The 26790-nt window shown below is 48.6% G+C and overlaps 9 protein-coding genes across 9 annotated transcripts; 5 read left to right on the top strand and 4 right to left on the bottom strand.

The window, feature by feature from the left end:
• Positions 1–800: 800 nt before the first annotated feature.
• On the bottom strand, positions 801–3500 carry ATNIH1004_000653 (putative cell wall proline rich protein; the record flags this gene model as incomplete). Its single annotated transcript, XM_033565361.1, has 2 exons — positions 801–2599; positions 2777–3500. The coding sequence occupies 2 exons, from the start codon at positions 3498–3500 to the stop codon at positions 801–803; spliced, it is 2523 nt and encodes an 840-aa protein (XP_033431118.1).
• Positions 3501–9144: 5644 nt separating this feature from the next.
• Positions 9145–9638, top strand: ATNIH1004_000652 (uncharacterized protein; the record flags this gene model as incomplete). Its single annotated transcript, XM_033565360.1, has 3 exons — positions 9145–9258; positions 9323–9446; positions 9502–9638. 3 exons carry the CDS (start codon positions 9145–9147, stop codon positions 9636–9638), a joined length of 375 nt encoding a protein of 124 aa, XP_033431117.1.
• Positions 9639–10405: 767 nt separating this feature from the next.
• Positions 10406–11135, top strand: ATNIH1004_000651 (uncharacterized protein; the record flags this gene model as incomplete). Its single annotated transcript, XM_033565359.1, has 3 exons — positions 10406–10453; positions 10512–10628; positions 10722–11135. 3 exons carry the CDS (start codon positions 10406–10408, stop codon positions 11133–11135), a joined length of 579 nt encoding a protein of 192 aa, XP_033431116.1.
• A 166-nt stretch (positions 11136–11301) lies between these two features.
• Positions 11302–12013, bottom strand: ATNIH1004_000650 (uncharacterized protein; the record flags this gene model as incomplete). Its single annotated transcript, XM_033565358.1, has 2 exons — positions 11302–11775; positions 11843–12013. The coding sequence occupies 2 exons, from the start codon at positions 12011–12013 to the stop codon at positions 11302–11304; spliced, it is 645 nt and encodes a 214-aa protein (XP_033431115.1).
• An 868-nt stretch (positions 12014–12881) lies between these two features.
• On the bottom strand, positions 12882–13784 carry NHP2 (snoRNA-binding protein; the record flags this gene model as incomplete). The annotated part of the gene is made up of 2 exons (XM_033565357.1): positions 12882–13264; positions 13466–13784. The coding sequence occupies 2 exons, from the start codon at positions 13782–13784 to the stop codon at positions 12882–12884; spliced, it is 702 nt and encodes a 233-aa protein (XP_033431114.1).
• Positions 13785–14298: 514 nt separating this feature from the next.
• Positions 14299–16523, top strand: MAD1 (coiled-coil domain-containing protein MAD1; the record flags this gene model as incomplete). The annotated part of the gene is made up of 3 exons (XM_033565356.1): positions 14299–14341; positions 14396–14547; positions 14610–16523. The coding sequence occupies 3 exons, from the start codon at positions 14299–14301 to the stop codon at positions 16521–16523; spliced, it is 2109 nt and encodes a 702-aa protein (XP_033431113.1).
• An 810-nt stretch (positions 16524–17333) lies between these two features.
• ATNIH1004_000647 (uncharacterized protein) lies at positions 17334–20329 on the bottom strand (the record flags this gene model as incomplete). Its single annotated transcript, XM_033565355.1, has 8 exons — positions 17334–18500; positions 18554–18659; positions 18714–18793; positions 18846–19221; positions 19318–19403; positions 19492–19981; positions 20059–20144; positions 20216–20329. 8 exons carry the CDS (start codon positions 20327–20329, stop codon positions 17334–17336), a joined length of 2505 nt encoding a protein of 834 aa, XP_033431112.1.
• Positions 20330–21068: 739 nt separating this feature from the next.
• On the top strand, positions 21069–22517 carry ATNIH1004_000646 (putative cell division protein kinase (Ctk1); the record flags this gene model as incomplete). The annotated part of the gene is made up of 5 exons (XM_033565354.1): positions 21069–21133; positions 21190–21292; positions 21347–22174; positions 22231–22356; positions 22485–22517. 5 exons carry the CDS (start codon positions 21069–21071, stop codon positions 22515–22517), a joined length of 1155 nt encoding a protein of 384 aa, XP_033431111.1.
• Positions 22518–24663: 2146 nt separating this feature from the next.
• ATNIH1004_000645 (SH3 domain protein) lies at positions 24664–26703 on the top strand (the record flags this gene model as incomplete). Its single annotated transcript, XM_033565353.1, has 1 exon — positions 24664–26703. The coding sequence occupies one exon, from the start codon at positions 24664–24666 to the stop codon at positions 26701–26703; it is 2040 nt and encodes a 679-aa protein (XP_033431110.1).
• Between the last annotated feature and the right edge of the window lie 87 nt (positions 26704–26790).

Below are 26790 nucleotides of genomic sequence, written 5' to 3'. Positions count from 1 at the left end.
GCCAGAAGTAGATTGTTGGGACGTGAAGTTGGTGAAGTTTTTGTATGTATAATTTTGTCGGGGTCGAGAGCCTCGATCGGCCCCGTCGGAACCGACGCCTACAAAAGTATATCTTAATGTTCAATGCTTACCTTACTGGTTTTTGTTCTTTGGCTTTGGAATTTAATCCAATTTTTTCTTTTCATTCATTTTATTTCATTTATTTCTTTTACGAACTTTGCTTTGTTCTTGCCCCCGAAACCGCCTCCTTCAGCACTACATAGTCCCCATATTCATAAGCGAAGAGTGGATTGATATTGTGCAGGCAAATAGGCCTGAAATAATCTGACTTGCTAGATACTAACCCGATAGATCTCCCAGCAGGGAAATAAAGAAAGGAATGAACCCAACTGCAATGCCACATGCGGACAATCGCCACATAAATACCCTGTAGAGTGATGATAGAAAATGAATGAAGGCAGTGTTCATCGCCGCCGGAAAGGAAGGCACAGAATAAAATAAATATAAAGCTCCAAGTAACAGAAGAAAAAGAAGAAAATAGAATGTGTCCGTAAACCGCCAACAGACATTTAACGAGAGATGAGAAACATGAATAAATCAAAAGAGCTTCGTACTCACGCTTGTAAACACATACCGAGAAAAGAGACTCGTCAGTTATCCCAACAAATAAGAAAATTAGCGAAAAAAGGGTCGGATGAGGAAAAGTATAGAAGGCGAAATACAAAAAAAGATCTTGCAAAGACCTAATGTCGAACGATTCGTAATCACGCTATGTACAGATTATCAACATCCAGGTTGGCTCATGATGGTCGTTCTTCCTGAACTGTATTTTGGTTCAACCGGTCTTTTTCTTTCGTCCTCCAGAAGTGCATCAACCGACTAATACGACGACCCTTTTTTGTCTTCTCTGGTTCATCACTTGGTGGCTTCTCCTCATAACTGAGCTTACTTCTCTCGACATGAGGTCCACCTACCAGTTTGGATAGACTGGCAAGGCTAGACCGCTTCGAAGAGTTGGCCTGACTATTTCGCCGGTTGCCCGCAGCAGAGAAAGATGCCGAGCGATCAGTGGACAACCGGGACCGTTGGAAGAAAGTTGCCGAAAAACGATTTAACGTATTTGTTGTTGTCGATGCACTGCTAGTCAGTGACGGCACATCATCGGCGGATGCATGAGGGAACTCCATAGACGGGTTGTAGGAGGGGCTCGAGAAATTACGATCAGTGGTAGACGAAGTGGTGATCGAACGAGGGAAGTCGGGAGACGAGCCGGCAAAGTCAGGGGATGGAAAGGGAGAGTTCGAAACAGAGGTGCCACCCTGGAGAGAAAGGGGAGGGATAGGGATGTTGGGGGTAAAATCAATCGGCGAGGTCGCAGGCCGGTCTGTGGGCAGAAAACGAGGTGAAATGTCTGGACTAGGAGGAACCGGCACTTTGCGTAGCCAATCCTCATGTTTGATCAGCTCCACGGGACTTTTCGGCTGGTTGGAAAAAGGGTTCCTCGCATCCCGTAGCTGATCAGAAGCAGATTGTTGGTCCGTGGGGTTTTGGTTCTCCTGGTTTGAACATGTGGCAAGGGAATCCGGGGCGTCGTCCGGTTCCTGTTTCTGGATTCCAAGACCAGTCTGTTCTTGTGGGTTGGCGAAATTCTCCCCTGGTTGCCGGGTAAGAGTATCAGAGCTTTCTTTGCTTTCTAGTGATTGTTGATCAGCAGCGCCTGCGACACCCTGCAAAGGGCCTCGTTCGTCGTTTTCACTTGTAGCCGCCAGAAATGCATCCTCCTCCTCCTCGTAGAAAACGTCGGGGTTCTCTAAGGCTGAATTGTTTACCAATCGGTTGTTTAAAAAGCTGCGATCAAAAGGAGGCATTTCAGGTGCGCTTTCAGTACGACGATGGTAGCGCATTTCCGGGCCGACGAATTCTCCCCGTCGTCCACCACTATACATCCGTTTGGTTGCCGCCGAAAAGCCACTCTTAGCAGTACCACTGGACCCCATGTCAGGGGTATTGAAAGGTCCCAGAGCAGCATCCAGATCGATGATCGGACTTAGAACATCATTCTGTCTACCTTGCTCATAAAAGCTTCTCGGTTTCCATGAGTTCTCCAGCGATGCCGGTGCATCAGCATTATCAGATGGACTATGAGAATCCGGAGAAGTAGGATTGGTGGGTGTTCGGATCACAACAACGTTATCGTCGTCGAAGTTCACATCGAGTCCTGAGCCAAGGTCCGAATTGGTCCGGGTGAGTACAGGTGACGGAGACGACTTGGACCCTGCCATATCATCTTTGCGCTTGACCTTTCCTCTTGTCAAAATTGCACCAGCCCAAGACCGTACTTTCTTCTGCCTCTTCTTGGTTTTCGATCTTTTCTTAGAAGTGGACGGTGATTCAGTTGCTGCGTGATCGTCGCCTGATGCAACTGAATCTCCATCGTCAGATGAAGAATGCCTCAAGGTCTCTGCCCACCGGGTATCCTCTCTCATCCTGTCACTTTTCCTGAGCTTTGCATCTAGGATCCCCGACGACATGCTTTTTCGGAAACGAGAATGTCCCGCAGCAGAAAGCGGATGTTTCATCCCTGAAAGTTCGTCACTGCCTGTATTGTTTGGATTTAGCATTAGTGATGCGTCCGCAGTTCTCGGTCGCGGTTTAGGACTCTGATTCATGGGGAACGCAAGTTCCCTGGTAGAGGGACCAGGTCTATAGTTATCTCTAGCGACTTCCATTGACTGTATTGTACTCTCAGAATTCCTTGAGACGTCGGAAAGTGGACGTTCGGCTGCATCAGAGACAATCGAGACCTCAGGCTGTGCATTGCTAGGAGGCACCCCATTAATCGTTATCTGGGGAGACGCAGGTGGTGTCGGCCGGCCTAGGTTGGTTGCCGAGTTAGATATAGGTCTACGGGACAGATCTGACGGACTAAGATCCTGTAGCCCATCTGCTGGTGTTCTTGGAGCACTCTCGACCAAACTTTCCGGGCCGAACGCCTTCGAAATAGCGGTTAGGTCCACACTGGAAACCGCCGCTGAGCGTCGATGGGCATGTCGTCGCCTTCCTGGGCCCATTGCACTGAAACCGGGCCCCGGAGCTGGTAGCCTAGCAGGGCCAGGGGTTGAATCCTCTCCGCTCTTTTGACCTGCATCCGATATTCCAGAGGCAACCATATGCTCGCCGCCAACGAACTCGCTGCATCGCCGACGGTGTCCAACCGGTCGACTTGTTGGTAGCGTTGGCGTTGACGTTGGCGTTGTCGGCTGTGATGGTTGTATAGAACCCGGATTAAAGGAAAAGGCGGGAAGGTTTGGCGTGTCATCTATCGCCTGTGACATTGCATCCGGCTCTCGGGCTGGGAACACAAACGGTGGATTTGGAAGCGGCGCAGGCATGGCGAAGTTGTGGCGGCTACGACTGCCGGAGGGCTGACCAATCGAGTCGAGACGTTGAGAAAAGACTGAAGTAGTTTGAGGCTGTAGAGGAAAAGAGACCGAAGCCATGACCGAGAATCGATAATGTCAACAAGCCAAGTTCGCACCCACCGCGAGCCAATACCTCACCGACCAGCCTCGTGGTAGATACGCTCGTGATCCAGACGCAGGGGGACCTCCAGACCAAAACTGGGACTTCGTCTGGAGGTCTTCAAAATCGCACAAGTATCATTGAAATTCTGGGACCAAGGATACACAGTCCAAAGTAACGGCTGAGAATCGATAAACTGCAAGATCGAAAGGGTGAGAGAGAAGGCGGGAAAAAGCCTCCTCGGCCCACAGGGATATAAAACTTGTAGTCAAATGTTTTTTCTTAAATCGAGACGATGTACAGAATGGTCTCGGTTGAAACCGGGGCGATGAGTTAACTTGTTATGTTGGCTAAGAATGATGATATCGTAAGGAACGGACGGCCACGGAGGAGGCCAGTAAGCATGGACGGATACGCCGGAAAAGAAGGAGAAATGAATGAAAAAGAGTGTGTGGTTGAGAAAAAGGGTATGGAGAAGAGAAGAGGGAGAGGGAGAGGGAGATAGAAGGAGGGAAGGTAGAGGGAGGTGAGGTGAGGTGAGGAGAGGAGAGGAGAGAGGATCAACCTGGAAAAAGGAAAATGAAGTCGGAAGGAAGGAGAGGATGATAGTTGTCGTGACGGGTGGGCCGTTCCTAATTACATTACGGCTGTCGAGGGTGGAAAAGGCTGACTTGCAGCAAAGCCAACCTAAAAAATCTGGTGGGGAAAAAGAGGGAGGAGAAAAGACGATGTATGGATGGAGCGCTGCGGCAGGGGATGATTGGCTGGGACGCCCTGTTACGGTCTCGTACTCCGTACGTATGCGTTTTATTACGTCGGGACGACGCCGTGAATGAATAAATGAATATTGATTGATTGGATTGGCGGTCCCTGACTGGCAATATAGTCGATATGAGTACTTACTAGTAGTAGATAGTAGATAGGAGTAAGATATACCTAAGGCACGGAAGGTAGTCAAGTAATACAACTCCCTGCTGCATAACCTACTAGTCGGTCGCCTGAAGAGTGGCGGTATCCCGATAATGTCCTTCCCCATGACTTGGACCAAAAGGGCTTGGCACTGGTACGGATTGAATGCATGTCTGTTTATGGGGAAATTGACGGTGGAGAGGGCTTCCTCGGATGGTTGCGTTTTCCCTACTCTTCAGTTTGCTTGCCCAACGTTCAATTACGACGATTGGGCAATTGATGGAGGCAGTAATGATTTTCTTAATTTCCTGGACTCTTCTAGCCGGCTGAATGGTCTTGGTTCAATGTTGAGTCGAACATTCAAATGGAAGACGTCATGCACTCTAGGTCGCCACCAGGATACGAGCTTAAAATGCCCCTGGTTTGGGGCCAACCAAAGTCAAATGCTTGGATCGGTTTAGTAGGAATTAGGAATATGAATATCAAGCACAATTGGGTTTGGGGGTGACTTACCCGTGACCAACGATTCTAATCATAGTAATCAGGAGAAACAGAATAAAATAGTTAAAAAATAGCAATAATGGTAAATAGTTTTCTATTGCTATAAGGATAGAGAAAATGAGATTATTGATTGCGGAAGTCGCTCCGACTTACCTAGTAAGTCGTACTTCGTATTAGGACTTCCATGAATGAGAAATATTCATCTGCCTATTAATCTATTAATATTAACGCCAATATTAATTCTTTATCTTGATGTTTCCGGAGAAATCACTCCAGGCACCCAAGAGACTAAAATGTCCGTACCTGAACACACCCACCAATCAGTAGCGGTGTCTGACGAGTGAAATCTCGCTTGTTGACCAAGCGCTACCAGTAGTGGGAAGATGACTTACCGCATTGGACGCTAGTTTTATTACCTTCCAGTGGTTTGCTGCCTCCCACTGGCTCCGCTCCATAATTATATTTCCCCAAACTGGACTAGCGCCATGATCCCTTCAAAAGATTGACACGTCTTGACCAGGGGATGGGTGAAACCGCCCAGCGGATACCAACTCCATCTTTTATCCTACTAAATCCGTTCAATATTCAGGCACACCATACAGAGTACTGTTTCAAAGACAAGACAAGAATAGATCCCGTCAGTCATTATCTATCCATTTTGTTTGTCCCTAGGGAGATCGACCTTGTCTGGTACTGCTTCGTCAGTTTCCGTTGCACAGGCCAGCCTTAATATTGTTTCGCGTCCTTCAAAATCATACTGAACTCCTGAAGGGAACCCTTGGTTGTGTCCCCTCATATCCGATAGAAAAGACAAAACTCCCTGACAGACTTATTCCGCCCCCTACCTTAGCGTTGCATACTAATTCGGCAGAGGGTGCAGTGTAGGCAGCCCTGATTGGTTTGCAGCGCCGCAAGTTGTCGCCCATGTGTTTCAATGGCCTGTCTCCAACGCCCCCGGGGTAAAACTTACCCAGTACGTTGGCCGATCATGCATGGATCGAGTGATGGATGTCTATTTCAAGAACTGTTCATCTTTATTGGGAGCTTTTTGTCACATTGTATCAAGTACGAAATTCCGAGTTTAGTATAGTCGTTTTCCGTAGTAGGGGACGGCGCTTCCATCGGTACTGCTTAGTCTAATTATTATTACTAGCTATACGGAGTAGACTGTTGCACCCGATGTCGATAACGTGACATTTTATTGACGTTTTTTTTGTCTATTTGTTTATTTCATCCTCACCTGTACGATGCCTCAATGAGACCATCTCACAGGATCGAAAAGGCATCCACGTGACCCTGGTTCGACTAATGACAACACTGGCCACTCTCCGTCGCGGTTGCCCCGGGTTTCTTCCACTGTGTAATCTGAATTGGTCGCACTGGACACTTGGCCGAGGCTAACAATACTATGGAGTACGTAAGACAAGGATTACTTGATATCTCCCCCGGACGGGCGGACTAGGGGATAGTGAAGGATACATTCGGCTAACCTGCAGTTAGTACATGGTTCTAGTCGTGGATGCAAAATACTCCGCTGCCAAACGGGTTAGATGCATCGTCGAATTTCCGGGGTTTGACATGTCTCGAGACTTCACCTGGCTGCAACCTAACCTGCACTGTCCCGGCATTGTTGGGTAAAACCCTACCAGTTCGGTGCGCTCGAAGCTTGTGACGTGGAAGTCGATGCATTCACGGGCTACCCGAGGTATCGGGTGTCTCACATTCAGCATCTACGCCTAATGTGCTGTTCTTGCAGGATCTATCATGCATGTCCCGGAATGTACTCGGCCTCCGGATCTGAGAAAATTGATGGTCAAGGAATCGGATATGACTGATCAACCGGAACAGCCCTTCACGATTATGATGCCTCTGGTCATGTTTTGCTAGTGAACCGGGGCAAGATAGGTGTTGATAGCGTCTGATGAGTCGGTATTCGACCCGGTTGCTACTTGCATAGCTCTCTGTGTTATCAGTTGTCCTTCTGAGAGAGGCACTGCTTTGCAGGCAACTTCCTGATGGTCTTTACAGGTCGTTGTGGTAGGATTATAGGCAGGACGCTGGGTACTTGGGAGAACTTCTGAGGAAGGCTGCAGAGGGCCCAATCCCAGGGTCTGCAGCAATGCCATGCAGCGAACAAACACCCTTTGTGCTCTTTGATCTGCTGGATCCGGCAATGAAGATATGTATCAGAGATAGATAATATTGCATTGGTCTCTGAACAACCGTATATTCCAAAGGTAATATTTAATATCTTGTGGATAAGAAATTGCTGAGTCTTCATAGCCTTGGTATATAGTTTTCTTTTCTTTATTTTTTTATTTTAAGAAAGAAAGAAGAAATGTGCTTCGGAGTACCATGCAGATAGTTACATCACATAAGGCTGTCAGAAATTCACCGGCTGCATGGCAAGGTCTCTTGCAGACTGTAATGCCGCTAACAGGCACAATTCACATACAAAAGAGCAGACGATCTTGTCTCTGAACAACCCAATCTGATTAAGACATGGCCAACTAGTATGCACTGCACCTTACAGATTTAAAGTATCTATAGGGAGAGAAGATTTCAATAACTGATATGAATGTAAGGGATTCTATAAGCCAATTTTAGTACCCACCCGCACCGCCACCTTGATCTACGTATCCAATGTTCCACTCCTCTCTCCCCTTCTTATAAATATCACACCCTGTATACCTTTTCAGTACAGACAAGCATATTATTACTCGATCGCTAACCAAGCTCCTCCTACTAACTACTTAATTCCGACAGTGTACTCTGTACTATGACGGAGTACACAACTATTGTATTTTATACAATGCTGGCCGATGGATCACGACGGAAGAAGTTTTCCAGAAAATCGTCCCAACATGGAACCTGCCGAATTGGAAATCGATCGAATCCACCTCTCAAATTTGAGTTCGAACCCTTGGGCGCCTTATAAATAAATATATTACGAAAAAAGTGCGTACTAACGGCCATGTCCGATCGGACTGATCCTCTGATGTCATCGTTCGATATAACTAAGGCCCACTGTAACTATGTGTCTTTTCATGGATAAAAGTCGATGTCGTGGGGTTCGAAGACCTACGGTATTGCTGGGGTAAAAACAATTAATAAAAATGATGGGAAATAATATATTTACACTTAGTCCGTCTAAAATTAGGAGGTTTGGACAGGGACTTTGGGTTATGTTTCTGCTTTGTAAATTGGGTCGCCAAAGGCCGGATGCCAGTGAAGACTGACATGCCTCTGGTCACCGAAACTAGAGGACAGCACTAATGTCTAATGTGCCAGCCAGATATAAAATCATGTCACAATGCCCTTGAAGTTAAATTCACATTTGAATTTTGTGTCGAACTGTAGGATTACCGCAAAGCTTACTAGGTGTTGTTGTGTGGACTCAAATCGAAGGTAGAACTTTAATAGAGATGAAGGAATTTTAATATACTTCCTTGTCAGTCTTGGTAGAATAACTTTTGTTGATTACGTTCAATTAACTAAGGCTTTATATCATCCATGTAGAGATGACATGGCCAAGAGCTCTAGTTAACCCATTCTAGCATCCATGAAATAGGTTGGTGATTTCCAAGATGAACTTAAACGCACACAATTGCTCTGGAAGAAACTTATTATAGTGTATGGTGTCAGGTAGCAAATGTGGATAGAGGGTTCATTCTAGTATAAAAAATAGGATCTGGTGCTTGCGTTAAAAGAGGACGATACTGTAGTCTTTGTCTATGAATTAGAGCAATGTATATGTTTAAAGTTTAGTGTATCTAGATTTACATCCATGGGCATAGACTTAAAGGGACTATGGAGTAGAATGCGAATCACTCGGGTTGGAGTACACCTGATGATGTCAAATGCGATCCTACAACAAAATATATCACAAATTATCAATTAGCTCTTCACCATTCTCATTGTTAATTTGGATGTACATCCTAGGTCTAAATCCACCTAATGCGCAGCTACCCTATATAGAAGATGATAGAAGGCGAACCAAGACCTATATGATATCGTCATAGACGCTATTGGCCCTGTCAATATCAGTTTGTCAACTACCCAATAAAATATAACTACCTATAATAAGTTAAAACGCCTATATATTTCACTTTATTTAGAGGATATTGATTGCTGATGATCACAGACTTCAAATTCCCGTTTTCCGCTATTTACGTACATATTACGATACTTCAAGTCACTACTTCTATCAAAATGTCCGCCAACAATTTCCACACCACCATCCAGGACCTCCGCAAGGAGGAATCCAAACTCGCCCAAGCCCATGTTGGAAAACCACGTAAGGAGTCTGACATCTCTGCGATGAAGGTAACCTATGCCCTCTGACCAGGTATTTTCATATCCACAAGACATCAAGACTAACTTGACATAGCCAGTGATCAGCGAGAGCACAAACAAACAGGCAGAGATTGATCGCGCCAAAGCGACCCTACATTTACCTATCCAACTACCCACGCCTAGTGACTGGTCGTTCCGCCGACCATATAACCGTCAATGTCGGCTCTGGCCATTTCGAGGGACCTGTCTCAGGCGAGGGAGATAGCACTCTAGGGAACCTGCGACTGCAGCAACCAGTGTCCGGCAGCTGGGAGATGAATGAAAATCAGAATACCGAGCCGTTCGGCAACTTTGGGCGCCAGGGTAAAGACAACCTTGGACGTCTTCCCAAAGATGCTTTGACGCGATAGCCGAGATTGAGTTGTATGGGGATTAACGAGCTTTGATGATGAATATATAGTCCAATTCCTTGCATGTACTAGTAGTTTTAAACTGGCAAGCGTTTCAGAATCTCTTTTCCTGAATGGTAAAGGGAGTGTAGCATAGAGTATGGTCTTACATCATAGTTTGCTGGGGTTCACACTTCTAGTGCCTGAGACTTTTGGGTTTGATTTGATGCACGTAACATATCATCGACAAACAAATGTCAATGCAGTCAAATCTCAAGAGGAAAGAAAAACCCTTCGTGGAGTGATGCAACCCAGCCCAACGACCGCAGATCAACCAGAACGCAGAACTCAGTACATGAGACCATGAGAAAAAACCACTTCTGCCCCTTCATGAAATACTGGATTGCCCAACAGGATTGATGCTGTCAGCAATCCGCGTACCACGATACAGCCCCTCGGATTAGACTCCATAAGGGGCCCTGAAAAGTGGACTATATTTTCTTGTCTTGCGTTATTACGCATCACTGGAGAGTCTAAAGACTTGGCTTTGCTTTTTGATGTTCACTTTTGAATGGCGATCTGGGAATTGTGGACTGACACCGCCAGAATGACATCATCCAGCTTTGGGGACATCGAGCAGGTTGAAGATATCTACCAAGTAAAGCTATTTGGCATTGCCATTGCACCGTCAAGACCAGTCTTCAGATCACTCTTTGGACATATAATCATTCGAGCGCGCGAGCTATTGGTATTCCCTGCAGTTGCACCATAAACTACTTATCAGTCAAATGGATCTCCAAGGACAGCCTATTCCCCCCAGTCCTCGAAGCACCAAGGTATGCTGTAATCATGTATTCCAAAAGTCAGAACGTCCAGTACCTAACGTGGGTCCAGGTCACAAGCGCCCCTGAGGCTACTCGACACCCCATCTATGGACGCGCTGGAACTGTCCCAAAGACTCTCTGGCCGCCGAGTCTGCTACCAAGGGTGGTGCTTTCGTTAGTGGTTGGAGTTCCGGGAGCAAACTCACGGTCACGAACACACAGACTTCTGCCGCCAGCGAGCTACCTTCTGCGCGGGTCGGAGCCGCTTGTGAGAACTTAGATTGACAAGAGAAGTATCCCGAAACCCTTGGTGGACAGGGAAATTTCCCCTGGTCTTCATATGCCAGAGTCTGGCTACGTTGGTGGCCCTTCTGCTGCCAAACAGGAACTTAGAATCGGTCGATCCACAGCCAGCGGTAGTGGATCTACAAGTCAGTATAATGCTGGACAGGTGTCTTTGACCGGACAGCACGGTAGCGGTAAACCCAAGGGCACGGACTTGACGCAAGGTGGATTCGATGGGGACAAGCCCAATGCCAGCTACAACGCCGATATTGGATCCAAGAGCGATCCTGGTATGGCCGCTGGCCTGATGCTGCAGGTGGTCCGAGGGAAAAGGGAGTTGACGACGAACACTGGTATCAGCCTCTGCAGAAAGACCAGAGAGCGTAATGATGTTTTTATCAAAACTTGAGCGGGTGCTCTACTTTTTTGTACTTTCAGGGCTCTTAAATGAAACGATAGGATCAGCAGGTCAGTTCACAGCAATGTATTATGGATGAAACTGTTCAGGGCAGTATTCTCCAAATGGATCTTGCATCTTTTCTAAAAAACCTTAAAAGATGTATGCATGCATCATATCATAACTTCAATCTATGTTCTTCGTCCGGATCATCTCGATCCTCCATCGGCACCGCTCCAATCACCGCATCTTCCAAAACATCAAAAAGAATTCTCTCCTCCCCCCAAACACCCCCCTCTGTAGATCCCCATCGCTCCCAGCACATGTTTACAGCTTCCACGATCCCAACCGCCACAATTGCCAACCACAACAGAACAAACAAGATCGCCACTGGTGCCAGCATTCGATCGGTTTCCCTTAGGGACTGGATCATCCTGTATACGGCGTGGAACCGATTCTGCGCTCTATCTGGTCCATGCCCCTGCTTCTCGGGAAATAATTTGGACGTTGCGGTTTGTATGTGTCTTGGTTGTTGGGTGACGACGTAGCCATACACTCTGTGAGGCCAACGGACAGGGAGTTTCCATCGTGGATGCGAGATCTGAAGGTGGTTTGGAGACGATGAAGGAGGACCTTTCTCGACGATATGTACCTGAGTTATATATGTTAGTATAGCAACACACTTTCTGTAATAACCTAAAAATGATCGAATATCTCACCTTTCCCAAAACCCGATGCTTCATGCCCTCCCTGGAACTAGGAACCAAGGACGACGCATCCGATGAGAATGAGATACACGGCCCAAAAGAGTCACAATGACTGGAAATAGGAAGTGCTCCTACGATGCAGAGATACCCCCAGGCTAGAGCGAGATAATAACAGACTAGCATAATTGCAACCAAACCCCTGCAACTCGACCGTGTACACAGAGACAGAGACCGAGACTGAAGTAGTTCCGTGAAATGAAATGTAGCACTCTTTGTTCGCTCCCGAGGAATCAGCCACCGTTTAAGTATGGTGAGCTTCATCCATTCATCCTATACAAAGGACGTAGATTTGACCGATTGACAACCAATCCTTGCGTCCTTGACACTCGACCAGCGTTCAGAAATCGACTGTGGCTCTTCTCCCTTCCCCAATGGGAGGTGCTGTCGTGGGTGGATCATCGCCCATTATTATGCATCCCTTGCTGACGGATTCGCAGGTTAAGCTTTTTTTGCGACCCGGCTTGGGGCGGTGTTGGCGTGGACAGTCTATCGATCTATCATTTCTGGGTGGAGGCTGTGACGATCAGGTCATTAGCTTTGAAGTTCGTGTCTTTCTGACCGATTGATGTTGGCCTTGGAGTGTGTACTATTTGGAAGGGGTATTGCAGAACAATGGATCTATCCATCATACACTCGGCCGTGCTCGACACTGCTAATCAATCAACTCAACAGAGATATTCTATTACCAGTTGTTAGATCTACTCCATATAGTTCGAGTGAATTTGGTATTTTTTTTGATTCCACACTTCCTGCCTTTTTCGTACACCAATGTGAGAACGCCAGTTTTGCAACGCACATATCATAAAAGATCAAACCCATGAACATGTCCCAAAGGCCAGACCCCAGAGACATGCACTGTCTTGTCAGTCAACACGAAGTGGAACTGTACAGCCATAGCAAGCGACAAGACATCAAGTAAATGAAGAAACCTTGAAATTAAAATTAAAAAGAAACAACAGAAAAGACCAAAGTTAGGACCCAAATCCAAGCTCTAAAGGTTCACCCTCTTAAGCTCCTTTTCGACGAGCTTGGCCAACTCCTCGTACACCTTACTGAAATCCTCGCCGTCATCCTCATCGTCCTTCTTCTTCCCCTTGGCAGCCGACTTAGGCACAACCATGACAACGCTGGTGGGGCGCTTGGTTGCGGCCGAGTTACCGAGCTCAGCTCGGGATGTGACAAAGACATAGGGGATGCCGTGGTCTTCGCAGAGCACGGGAATGTGAGAAATGACATCCATGGGCGAAATGTCCGCGGCGAGGATAACGATACCATTGGGGGTAGTGATGGGAGAGTTGGGGGCAGGGACGGGCGACTTCCGGAGAGCCTTGACCACTTCCTTGACACCTCGTTTGAGGCACTTGTTGACAGCGGCTGTATAGAAGCATAACATCAGCATATTGTAAAATAGGCAACATGTACATTATCTCATGAGTTTAAGGTCTTGATCTTTGTAAAAGGACGAGGGAATTTCACTTGGCGATTTCATTGACCCAACAGAGCCAAGTGTTCCAAAAAAAAAAAAAAAAAAAAGACAAGCTCATCCTAAAACAAGCATAGCTGTACAAGACTCACCCTTCTTGACACTCTTCAGAACCTTCTTCGCCGACTTGTCTTCTACCAAAGGATTGGCAAACGGTACAACGGCGCCAGTGGGACCGTCAACGTCCATCTCAGCCTTAACGATGCCATTAACGGGAGTCTCTGACGGAACGGCCTTGTCAATTCCATCCAGAACCTTGGTGGTAAGTTCTTGCTCGACCGCTTCGGCAAGCGCAGTCTTGTCCTTCTTCTCCTTCTTATCCTTCTTGCTGCTCTTGTGGACACCGTCCTTCTCCGAGCGCTTCTCCTTCTTCTCGCGCTTGTCCTTCTTTTCAGATTTGTCCTTTGCCATCTTGATTTCTGGAGTCACGGGAAGAATTGAACAGGACGAGAAGGGAGCGAGGGCGACAACCGGGCGTGGAGAAGTTGTCGTCGGCCTCTTTCGAAATCTGCGAAATTTCGAAATCTTCAAAATTTTGGCGCTAGTTCCGATCGGGAATTCTAACTTTGGCGGCAGGTGAGTTGGCTGACTCAGCCTCCTACCCAATTGCGGTGCTCCGAGCAAAACAAAAGCAGAGCTCTCCTCCTTCCACTCCGCTCGCTCTGGTTGTCCACTGTTGCAGGCCGATCCATCGCGGGGAGGATATACTGATGTACTGTCCCGTTTGATTTTGATGAAGGTATCTGCCCATTGAGCGTGTCCGGTGTCACTTGGTTGTGCTTCCAAGGTAGGGCTTCGCAGGTATCGCGCCGTTTCATTCGGACGGGACTGACAACATTAGATGAATTCAAGTAGAAACTCTCGTCTGTCGTTTGGCTCTCCGCCTGGAGACACCTCGCCTTTGTCAATTCCCAGAGCCCCAAGCATGCTGCGACAATCAATCCGCCCCTCACATCCTCCAAAGACCGGTAAGCTTAACTAGCGCTCTACGATGCATCTCACAGAATAACATGTCCTTACAGATTCGGAGAATGAGGAGCTACGTGTGCAATGTAATGCCTTGAAATATGAGCTGGAGAGCTTCAAGCAAGAGCGGGATCTCATGATACTGCGCCATGAGAAGGAGCTCCGGGAATTACAATTAAAAAGAGACGTGGATTTTCGCAAAGCTCAGGTTTGTTGAATGAGCAATCCGTTCAGTACGGAGCTTAGCTGATAGTCCTTTCCTGCTATAAGGCCGCGGAGACTTTGAGCCACCGGGCTAATCACAAGTACGAGACGCTTGCGAAGGAAATGAAAGAAACCCAAGACCAAGCACTTACAGACAAGGTCGGCTTTGAGCGGAAGATCAGGAGTCTTCAAGACCAAAACCAAACCCTCCAGGAAGATGTTGATGATACCAAGGCGCAGTTGCTCGATCAAGAGAGACAATTCAAGTATCAAGTCAACGAGCTAGAAACAATTAGATCATCCCTCCAGAGAACGGTCGAGGATTTGCAGAATGATCTTCAGAATCTTCAGAATGAAGTGCAAGCCACACAAGACAAGCTTCGTGAAAGAGAAGCAGATGTGGCCAATTTGGAAACCGAGAACATCACCCTCAAGGCCGAAGGAAGTGATGCAGAGACATTGTCAGTTCTTAAACGAGAACTGTCCGAACAAGTCAGTCATATTCGAAATCTGGAATCGACAAACAGAGAACAATCTGCGGAGCTGCGGCACCTCCGCAAAGTCCAGAAAAATGTCGAGGTGGTGGAAGAACAGAAGAAGTCGCTGGAGAACCAATTGCATCTGATGAAAGGGTTAGAGTCGGAACTGAATACGTTGCAAATCCAGAAACAAATCCTTGAAGACGAGAGAAATTCCTGGACCAGCCTTTTACAGGATAACAACCAGGCCGAAGAGTTTGGCTCCCCGGAAGATGTTGCGAAGGCTTTGTTACAAGAGCGCATCGAAAAGGCCACTCTTGTTGACAGATTGGGCAACGTCGAAGCACAGTTCCTAGAAAAAGATGAGTTGATAAAAGGACTGGAAACTGAAAAGGCCAACTTACGTAAGGAGCTAGAAAAGGTTCGAAGCTTCGGCGCTGCCACAGGAGGAGCCATGGCTGAGAGTCGGGCGAAGGCTCGACTTGAACGACAGCGAGCACTCGCCGTTAAGGAAGTCGAGTACCTTCGTGCGCAACTGAAAGCCTTCGACACAGAGGAGGCGACCATGAATGAACAGAGCCAATTTGATGAGCAGAAGTCGGAACAGGTTGCCAATCTTGAGAAGCTCGTCGATCAATATAGAAAGGAGCTGGAGAAAGCCCACGAGGAGCTCTCGAATCGCGAATCTTCACTGCAGGAAGATGCACAGCTGCGGGGAGTCAAACGTCCGCTCTCTCCTGCTGAAAATGAAGCTGAGAACGAGCGCCTCTCGGTCCTGACTCGCAAAAACCGAAGCTTGCAGGAGTCTTTGTCCAAATCCGAGCAAGCAGCTACTCTCCTACGCCGAGAGTTTGAAGCCACCAAGTCCCAGCTTAAATCGCTCAAAGCCAAGTCACGCATTCGTATCCTCGAACTCCGCGACAACCCTACTGCGGAAGCCGAAAACATCAAGCTGTCCACCATCAACACGTTGAAGGCAGAAAACCAAAATCTACTTGCCCAGTTACGCGGTGATCACGCAAATGTGAAGGTTGTCCCCATGAGCACCTTAGATAGCATGAAGCTGGAGATCCAGGAAATGGAACGAGTAGTCGCCGACAAGGAAAAGCGCATGCGGCGCCTGAAAGAGATCTGGACCGCAAAATCGTCCGAATTCCGCGAAGCTGTTGCCTCTTTGTTAGGCTACAAGTTAGACTTCCTCCCCAACGGCCGCGTGCGTGTTACTTCGATGTTCCATCTCTCGCCGGCCTATCGTCACGGAGACAGTGCTTCTGCGGACTCCGGTGGTCCCGGCAGCATGGGCAACGGGGAGGAGAATTCAATCATCTTCGATGGCGAGAATGGTACGATGAAGATCTCCGGCGGACCTAATAGTCTCTTCGCCATGGAAATTAAACACCTCATCAAGTTCTGGGTAGAGGAACGTAAAGATATCCCCTGTTTCCTAGCCGCCATGACGTTGGATTTCTTTGATAAGACTACACGGGCTGCGCGCATGTAATTCGCTCTTTCCCTCTGTTGTTTGCTGTCTTTTCTCTTGTATTATGAGCCTCTTTTGTATGTTTGTGTTATTGTCACGGCTGTACGATTCCCCGGCACAGGCATGATTGTGCCATGTTCCTTTATCTCTTTTTCATCTTTTGTGGCCTTAAAATCGGTGCAAGGCTACGCATATATAAACAGGATCGGAATATAGGAAGTTTTGTAGGGAGTCTTCTATATAAATAAAACCATAACTGGACGATATATTGACTATCCAGTGTTTTTATTCCCATATCTCGATGAATACACAGGACTGTAGAGATATTGTTGGCGATTCGGAGAATATCCTATCATATATGGGTGCGCAACACAGAACATCTTCAATGAATAAACATATATACAGATTGGCTACCATACCTACTGATCCTAGAGTGTAGGCAGGAAGATCAGGCATACAAAAGGAATTCTGCCATGTTATATCACCAAAACAAGGCAGGAGAGGCAGGGGCAACTTTGCACAGAAAAAGAGGGGAATAAAATATAACAGTATCAAAAGAAAGAAAAAGATACACGGCGTACAGCATTATAGGACCAAGTATGTACTGAGATAAATGAAAGTATGTCTGTAAAGTGTTCGGGGACTAACTTTTGGAAGACAAGGTGCTCCGAAGAGAAACACCAAACAAGTGCACGTGAGATGACTGGCATCAGAATTGCAATCAACAATTTTGTGGGTATTATGTATGGGTTGGTACGTAAGCTGTGTGGTTGCAAACTTGACCCAACAAAGGCACTGTTCGTGACCAGTACCTGGAAATGCATGTTCATCTTAAGCCGACACGTACTTGCCCCCAACCAGTTTGCGCACCGTCGGGACCTCATTCCACACCAGGGAAGCCTCAGTATCGGTGGCTTGCGTAGAGTCCTCGTCCGCAAAGGGGTCAGCAGCGCCTTTCTGGGTGGCTTCCGCCGTCTGCGAAGCAGCACTGATTCCTAAACGCGACCCAGAATTGGCCGAGTGGACCTCGAATTTGGCCTCAATCTTGCCTTTCCGCGGCCAACTGGTTGCCGTGGAGAACCGAACCAGAAATTTGCCATCAGAGTCAGCTTTGACTTCCAGTTCAGTCATTTTCCAGGTGACGGCAGAATGCTTGCGACGGAAGGAAGCCCCCGTGTTTGGGTACATAACGGCGCTAGTTGCATGAGCCACTTCGCGACCCTCCTCAGGGGTGGTATCTAAGTTCACCGTCAGGACTAGGTTTCTGAGCGTGACAGAATTTTTGTGCGCGGCTGATGCGAAAGACGGATTGATAGAATAGAACACGATCACGCTTGCTTGGAACTCCTCCAGGTTCCAGGCTGGTTTGAAGATGACTGGACAGTAGGTAGAGGCGTCTGCTGGATCAAGATGAAGTTGGTATTTGAAAGCCACTGTCGGCGAGGAGCGAGCGATGTTAGATAGATGAATGCTATATTGACCTCGTTTCTCTTCTGATTGATCCTTGCCCTTCTCTTCGTTCACGAAATGGGGGTTCGCGGCCACCTTCTCAAGTACCTGGAAATTATCAAGGCGAATGCGGGCATTTTCCGACGATACACCCAGAGCTACATTATATGCTAGCGCAAGCTCCCCAACAACGAAAGACTTAGTCACTACACCCTCGGAGAACCATGCGTTGACAGTTTCAATGATGGAAGCGTTGAGGCCAGGCTCGTGCAGTTCAGGGTGCGCTACCGGTCCAGAGATGCTATGTAGAGTGTGCGACGAACGAACAGAGGTTGTATCGGAAAGAGTATGGTCATCTGTGGCATTACTAGGGGATAGTGTGTGCTTAATCGGCAATGCTGGGGAAACTGGGGCCGGCACGTCCGACCCTGTTGGTGTCACCGGGAGCTCCTTGTCTGGGGGAGGATTTGGGATGAAGACAGTGTTTCGAACATCGCGCCGACCGCGCAAAGTGCCAGTATTGCGTCTAATGCCGGTCTGTTGGGCTCGCTGGAAAGCATGTCAGCGAAAGGCAAAAAGACGGCCGTTTCTTATACACCCACCATTCTTAACTGAGTAGCCATATCATCCATTGCCTGTTTCGCTTGATTCTCGTCCTCAAAAATTGGTTGATCTCGAATTGTGAGGTTCATGCCAGGTTCTTCCATGCTGCAAATCTATCAGCCACACGGTATCTTTCCTGGGATTGGGTCACCCGTTTACCTAGACGCTTCTCTTTGCGCTCTTGTGATTTCATCAATGGTTTGCGGCCGCTCAGTAAATCCTTCCGAGTCCACACGTGGCTGCTTTTTATATTAGCTGCCCATTCGAGCAATGGCATTCACAGCGGCTTACTTCACTGACTATTGTGGTAGAAAGTCCGGTCTCAGCAGTGACCTCCGGGGATGTGGCACCATTTGCGGTCCCAGGTGCCGACTGAGGAGCTGGCATGAAAGATGTTGCTCCAGCACCCTCGCGATCATTTGGTTCGCTCGGAGAACGAGCTGTTTCGCGGGGACTTTCCTGTGTTGTCAAAGCAGTACCTGGGCGATCTGCTGTTGATGGAGGTGACTCGAGAATCTGGGTATTGTGACTGGAATCGCCTCTCATGAAAGAGGCAAACGGGCTGCGATGCTTTTTCTCCGATGAGAAAGGGCCACCGGAGGGTTGTATCATGCTCTTTCTTCTATTCATAACGGTCCCTAATCGCTTGAGGCCACCAAGGGGCGTACTGTAACGGGGCTCTGGCGCTGTTTAGATACAACAAGTAAGCACTAGATCGCGCCTATTTCCAGAGCATCAATCCATCAGAAACTGAGTTACTCACCAGTAGGGGCCCTGACGGGGGGCCGCGGCCACGGCCGGGAACGGGGCAGGGGTAGACGACCCAGAGCGTTGGCTAGCAGCATCATCCTGAATGCGCGTGGGAGGCGGAAGAGGTGTGGCCGGGGGAGGCGAGGTATGGTGCGCTCTCGGGACGACTGGCTGTCCCCCCATTTACCTTTGCGGCAAAGGTCTTGATCTCGTCGGCGGTTTCAACATTCAAAAGGACATTCAAACAGCTTTCGGCCGCTTGACGGCAACGCTCGACCTGATCCGTCTCGTGTGTCTCCAGTTGAGTGAGAACGTCTCGAAGGTGATTAAGTCTGGCCTCGTCAGCCGCTTGAAGTTGCTCAAAAGCAAAAGGCGCCCTCGACTCCCATTGTTGGTGGATTTCCTCGGAAGCAGCAATAGCGCTCGACAGCTTATCTGCGCCTTTGGGACCTTTCTCCCTGGCTTTATCCACCTTCTTTTGGGATGCCTCCAAGTTCTTCGCGAGTGCCGCAAGATCGCTCTGGACACCGGGCAAAGATGCGAATTCTCGGCTCTTGGTGTTGAATTCCCTCAAAGGGCGCTCCACGTCGTCTTCGATCTTCTGCGCGAACGTCTCATGCGAAGAGGCTACGACTTCGGCAGCATTGATGATACGTTGCCATGGTATCTGGAAGATCCTGGTTTAGGCAATTGCAGCCCTATTAGCTTCATTGTCTCCCAATACCATGCCTACCCTGCAATGGTTCATCCTTACCCTAGCGCAGCGCCATTGTCCAGTTGCGGTCTAGTTGCAAGCTTCCTGAGACCTTGGGCATATGCTTCTTCGACGCGGCGACGCTCCTGTTGTCAGAATCACGGTTAGCTTGTGGAAATTCATGTGAAATTGAACCGAGCTGGTTTGGAGGCATTACCTGGAGCCAATCCGCAATCTCTGCATTGACTCTACCGATGATGCGAATGCGATCATGGAGGACGCTTGTAGCTTGGCTCGGCTGCAACGTAGGCTGTATGGGAATCGATGGCATTGTCAGATATAGAGAAGCAGACATCTTGGATGGTTGGTTTGATGTTTGGAGTGGGTGAGGGTGGGTATTCAATTGGGCTGAGACTTACCAGCAAGGCTGGATACTCCTGCCGTGAGAGATCCATTGCTCAATCAATACTCATAGATCACCACTGCGGATAGGAGAGCGGGAGAGGCACATAATAAGGTACCTAACAACGAGGCAGGGAGGGAGAGCGATATGAATCCCGAGATCGAAACGAGCGATTGGAACACGTAAGGGGAGCTGCAGGCGATTGCACGCGCGACTGCAGCAGGAGAGAGACGGGGATGGTGTACAGACGGACAGTGATGACGATGCAGGTGCAACGCCGGAAGAACTCCACCGAGCAGCCGAATCGGTCCAGCCGGACTGGGTTAGCGGTCACATGGCCATGCCCGAGGCACTTCATTCACTCCTTACTTCTCCTTTAATTATTGTAGCATTGAGGCTGTTGTTCCTGGATGATACCAAAACTACAGATTCGTCCTACTAATTTAATAATTATAACAAATAATTGGTTTTCTATGTGTTGATGTGACCCATCAAGATATCAAGCCTGACTGCTTGGCTGAGATCATGAAAATGGAGTTAACTTCTTCTGTACTAGTCTCTCAAGATTATATAAGCTCCACATCATCCTGCGTTGACCGAAGATATGTTGTTTATAGACATCAGTGGATGCTCTCCAACCCTGTTGCTTCATTCATTTTCTACAAAAATGACGGCTTCCGATTGGAGAAAATCTCTAGGCTTCACAGATAGGTTAACGGCCATTCAGTCTCTGTACGTATATCTTAGGAAAGGCAAAGCTTCCACTTCATCCTCATTCTCCTTTGCAGGACCACTGCCTATCAACGCGCCTCCTCTGCTGCTGCGTTCACGGAGGCGCAATCTCAAGCCAAGAGATTTGAGAGCGAAGCATATGAACAGGCTGCCTCGAAGGTGTGTAGCGAATTTCAGTCCGTATGAGCCATATTCTCACGACATAATACGTAGGAGGAATACGACGGGTTCTGTCAGGAAGCCATTGACGCGGCTGAGTCCCTAGGGTCAGTAGACCCTGTGATTAGTAGTACTAGCCAATCGCACAACGAATCCGAAGAAGAATCTTGGACCGCAGGTGAAAACATTGGCCCATACCAGTCATGTGTACACCATTATGATGGGCTCCATTCTACCATATATAAATCCAAAGCCGAGGATGGGACTCTCGTTGCCGTCAAAGTCACTATCCCTCATCTCTTAACAGAGCCACACGACGCAGAACGCGAGGTTCAACTTCTGCGAGAGGCTGCCAGCGCTCGCGTAATACCCTTAAGAGAAGCATTGAAACTTGGAGGGAGACTCATCCTGGTGTTTCCCTTCATGAAGTATGACTTTGAGCAGTTGCTCCGTCGTGACATGTTAACTGCGACTCAGGCGAGGTCTCATTTGCAGGATATGTTCAATGCACTGGTGCACATACATGAAATGGGGATTATACACCGTGATATAAAACCGTCTAATATTCTATTGGATTCACCCGACGGACCGGCCTATCTTGCGGACTTTGGAATTGCCTGGAAGGAAGGATTAAAAACATCTGAACCCGCCGATCGGAAGATCATAGATGTAGGAACAACGTGCTACCGACCACCAGAGATATTGTTTGGTTTTAAAGGGTATGGTGCTGCCCTTGATCTATGGGCAGCCGGATGTGTTGTTGCAGAAACGATAGCTGTCGGCCACAAGCAGCTGTTCGATTCTGGGCCACTGGGAAGTGACTTGTCACTCATTCATTCTATCTTCAAAACGCTGGGCACTCCGGACGAAAATAGTTGGCCGGTACGTTACGGAACTCCAGAAAACAAAGCTACTGGATTCGTCATATGTTAACGTAGGTGGTACAGGAGACGAGAAATCTGCCAGACTGGGATAAGGTGCAGTTTTATATATACCCTGCCCAACCATGGGATGCCATCCTCAAGGGGGCATCCTCCAAAGGCCGTGATCTTGTGAGCCAATTGGTACGTTACGAGAGTGACCAACGCATATCTGCTGTCGAGGTATGTTCCATAAATCCTTAAGACGAGGGAAAGGAAATGAAGAAATACGAGAGGAAGACCCCCAAAAAAAAAAATACTGACCTAGTTAGGCCCTGGGTCATCCATATTTCTCGGCGACTTAGTCCATGTTTTCAGGAGAGGCATGCTTCACATCAGACAAGGGAACTACTATCTTCAGTAGGGTGTACTTCGAGAATCATATGGATTATGGAGAGCTTACAATCGGTCACCCCGGAACCCAGCGTCTACCAGTGGTTTCAGCACTTCAACGGTTCGAAGTGGTGGAGACCGTGGCGTTAGCTCTGCCGATGACATTCAGCCAGCAATCAACAACGGAAGACTGGGGCGGAGCTTACTGGGTAGTAGTCAGCTTTATGAATACTGTATAGGAGGATAGGCAATGCAATTTCAACTGTATTATTCGGTGATGCCGACAGAGAGACGGCAGTGTGTGGTTGTATCGGGAAATTGTGGTTAACGAGGCCCTCCTAGCTAGATACTGGAATTGCTCAGGGGTATACGGACTACAGTTGCAATCCCATATCATACACTTCTTAGCCTGACTATAATAGGTACGGGAGGACGATGTACTGATCACTTTCACGTCAAAATGAATATACTAACTCGATCTAAGCTGTGCGCAGGATTTCCTACAATTCTTTCCAACCAGTATTATTGTCTCTAGCTGTAGAGTAGCGACCCCAGCCAGGATGGTTTTTGACTTCTCTATGATTAAATGATAGTTGGAATTCGTAGTGGTAAAGGTTGACATTAGACCTAATAACCCAGGGGAAGTTTAGCGAGATGTCACCTCGGGCCAAAGACGTGATGAACATTTGCCTTTCCCAAATCGGAAGGCTAGACACGTTCTAACAATTTATACCAAGATGGCGTTTACTGCCTCGTACGGCGGAGTCGACGGAGAATGGTGTGATGGTAAAGTTCGGGACAAGGGCCCCTGTATGCTGACATCGGAAAAAATGCTGACAATTCAGTTCTAGACGCACCCAGTCATTTTCATCACAGGAAGGGCGGTGGTTTGAAGATTAGTATTTTATATCATGGGGATGTTGAAAATTCATTTCATCTACTCCGTAGCAGCCCGTATCTACCTCCATATCAGTCCTATATTTATCCTGCAATTCTCCGGCAGATCCACTAGGTTGAAATTAAATCGATGAAATGAAGGCCAAGAAAATGGTGAGATTTAATGGCTCGATAATTAGAAGACGCTAGGATGGGCCGGAGCGACAGTCGGGCTGACTAGGCCAGCCTTTAGGAAGATCGAGGCCTTAGCGACATTCTTGTTGTTTGACTTCTTCCTTAGGCGGCAACAGAATGGCAATTCTCATTATCATTAATTAGTATTATTGTTTTTTCTACTATTATTAATTTTATAATATAATCCAAGAGTCTACTCCGTAAACACAGAAATCAAGTTTTGAATTTTCATCGTTACAGTTCCCGCCCCGTACGGCGGTTACCAGGAACCTAATACCCTGAAGGGTCACCTGTGGCAGGTGCCGAATCTCGTCTCCTCGTGTTCGTGTGACCGTCACAAAACCAGGAACTGTTCTGTCACCAACCCAATCAGAGCAGATCCACGTCAGCAAACGGAGGGGCTCTTCCGATGATCACTCCTTAAAATGACCTAGCTCTGTACTACCAATACCACACAATACTGGATGTTGATAGGACGGTTCCCCTCACGGGCCTGGATCTCATCTCATTTACTCTGCGCTGTAATTACCGATACCGTTGCGTCGTATTCTCGCGACTGACAGACTCTACAGTCTCTCAGTCTTTTCTCTCTCTTCTTTTCCCTGCACCTCACGACGGACGCTCTTTCCAGCGGTCATCCTTTCTTCTTTTCTTCCCAATTCCATGGGAGCTGGGTGCTCCTTCCTTTCGTTCAAGTGCGCGACCTGAAAAAAAAAAAAAGTCGTGATCATTCTTTTCTTCGACGGACGGCAGAACGCCAGCCCTGTCCAACTATACGTATAGTGTCCATTCTTTCCCTCGCACATTCCTTGACGACGCGCCTGCTCTTTAAGGCTGCAGAGCGTGAAGCAATTAAAGCCTCCGAGAGACTCTTCGCGTCTAGGGGCGAGAACCAACCTCCCTAACACTCTTTTCATTTTCTACTACCACGACTAAACTTAACCAACGAGTTCCGGAGCTTGTCGACAACGCAAAGCATATGTCCCTAGTTCCAGTCAATTTCTAAACGCAACTCGGCTTATTTGCCCCCTAGTGTGGTAGCGAACCATGGCGCACGCGCACGCGCATCACAAGCATGGCGGCCTTGTCCAGAAGCGAAGCGGGGACGATGGCGTCAAGATCGTCTATGTAACGGCCCCCGCTGATTTCGATGGCCCCATAGGTGGTTATGTGACAGGCGGCGACAAACCGACGGTGGGTGTCGGTGCCCCTGTCGGAGTGCCAAAACCTTCCGACGATGACGACAAGCCAAAGATGACAGAGGCCAAACCGGAACCAAAACCTACGGATGAGAAACCCAAACCGAAACCCACAGATGAGAAACCGCAGCCAAAACCGACAGAGGAGAAGCCACCACCACCAAAGCCGACGGAAGACAAACCACCGCCAAAACCCACGGACGAGAAACCAAAGCCTAAGCCTCAAACTACCCAGGCACCGCCACCTCAGACGACTGAGTCATCGGCTACGCAAGAGAAGACGACCTCCAGCAGAACGACATTGTCCATCGCTACTTCCTCCACCTCTTCGTCTTTGTCCAGCACTGGATTGGAAGAGTCTGCTACTCATTCATCATCTTCGGATAATTCCACTACCTCGCCGTCTGCCATCTCCGCTGCGGAATCGGGTCTCAGCGGAGGTGCAAAGGCGGGGATTGCCATCGGAGTAATTTTGGGCGTCGGACTGATTGCTGGCCTGATCTTCTTCTTTTTGCGCAAGAAGAAGCGGGGCGAGAAACTGGAGGATCTTGATTCAGAAAACGAAAAGGCATTTATAGCCAACCATGTTTCCTCTACCGGAACTCCGCTTATGATCGAGCCGATGGGCTCGACCAACCCGCCTCAGCTCAACGTTCGCCCGGTGACTCAATTTGCACCCGATCTGTCTAGCGGCCCTCAAGCTCTCCCCGCTACTGGCGCCGTAGCTTCACCACGCAACCTGACCGGAAACTCCCCATCGTCAAATTCTGGTAGCGGCACGAATCCGTTCAGTGACCCCGTCAATCCATTTGGTAGCCAGGGAGACTCATCGCCTGCCAGTACATCACAACCGGCTTCCCCGCCCAGTGGCCCTGTCGCAACTCAGGCAGTTCCTTTGTCAAATGGAGCTCCTACATCTGCTGTCGGTGTAGCAGGAGCTGCTTCTGCCGCTGTGGTAGCGGGAGCAGCTGCAGTAGCCGCAACTACGGCCACTCCGGGGGTGGCTGAGGAAGATGTGCCGAGTCGTCCCGGGACCTCAACATCTCAAACACCTTCAGAGTCTGGTCAGACTGCAACAAACCCAGTCACTGCAGACGTCGCTGCCTCTTCGCCCGCGGCTGGTGTTGCGGTCGTTCCCACATCTGGGCCTTTGTCACCTGGTGCGGTTGGAGCTCCATCTAATGTATATCGCGTTCAGATGGACTTCAACCCCTCGATGGAAGACGAGTTAGAACTCCGTGCCGGCCAGCTCGTGAGACTCTTACATGAGTATGACGATGGGTGGGCTCTCTGTGTCCGACTCGATCGTTCACAGCAAGGAGTGGCCCCTCGCTCCTGTCTCTCATCTCGTCCGGTGAAACCTCGAGCCCGTCCGCCTCCTGGAGCTGTACATGGACCCGGCCCACGAGGTCCACCAATGATGGGCCCGAACGGCCCTATACCTGCTGGGCCTCAACCTACCCGATTCTATCCTCAAGAGGGTCGGTCAAGGTCTCCCGCTCCCAGTCACCCGATGTCTCCTGCTCACCCTGGCTATGCTGGACCTCCGCGTCCTTATCAGCAGCGCCCCATGTCTCCGGCGCAATTTCCCGTTCCCCGTTCATTTTCACCAGGACCTGGACCTCGACCAGTGGTGCCACGGTCGATGAGCCCCGGACCCTACGGACCTCCAGGGTTACAAAGACCAGATATACCAGCCACCCAACGACAACGAAGCAACAGTGCGGGTGCACCTGCTAGCTCTATCCCACGGTCGACAGGGTCTCCCGGACCAAGTCCTCTAGCGGCACCGACGCCACCACCTACAGGTGCACTCCCGGCCATTCCCAATGCAGCCTCGGCGCCTAGCAAGGAAATCGGTCCGGATTATAATGCTCAAACCCAGTAGCTCAATGACCGTTTATGCTAAATGGGGCAACGTCGATTGATATGTGGATATTGGATTGCCATTGCCGCCGGACGGACCGAAATAATT

Source organism: Aspergillus tanneri (assembly GCF_003426965.1).
Source record: "Aspergillus tanneri strain NIH1004 chromosome Unknown AapTan_2_pilon_pilon_pilon, whole genome shotgun sequence".
Classification (NCBI taxonomy): domain Eukaryota; kingdom Fungi; phylum Ascomycota; class Eurotiomycetes; order Eurotiales; family Aspergillaceae; genus Aspergillus; species Aspergillus tanneri.
Note: the sequence above shows the minus strand (reverse complement) of the source record. Positions and strands in the feature narration are given on the sequence as shown.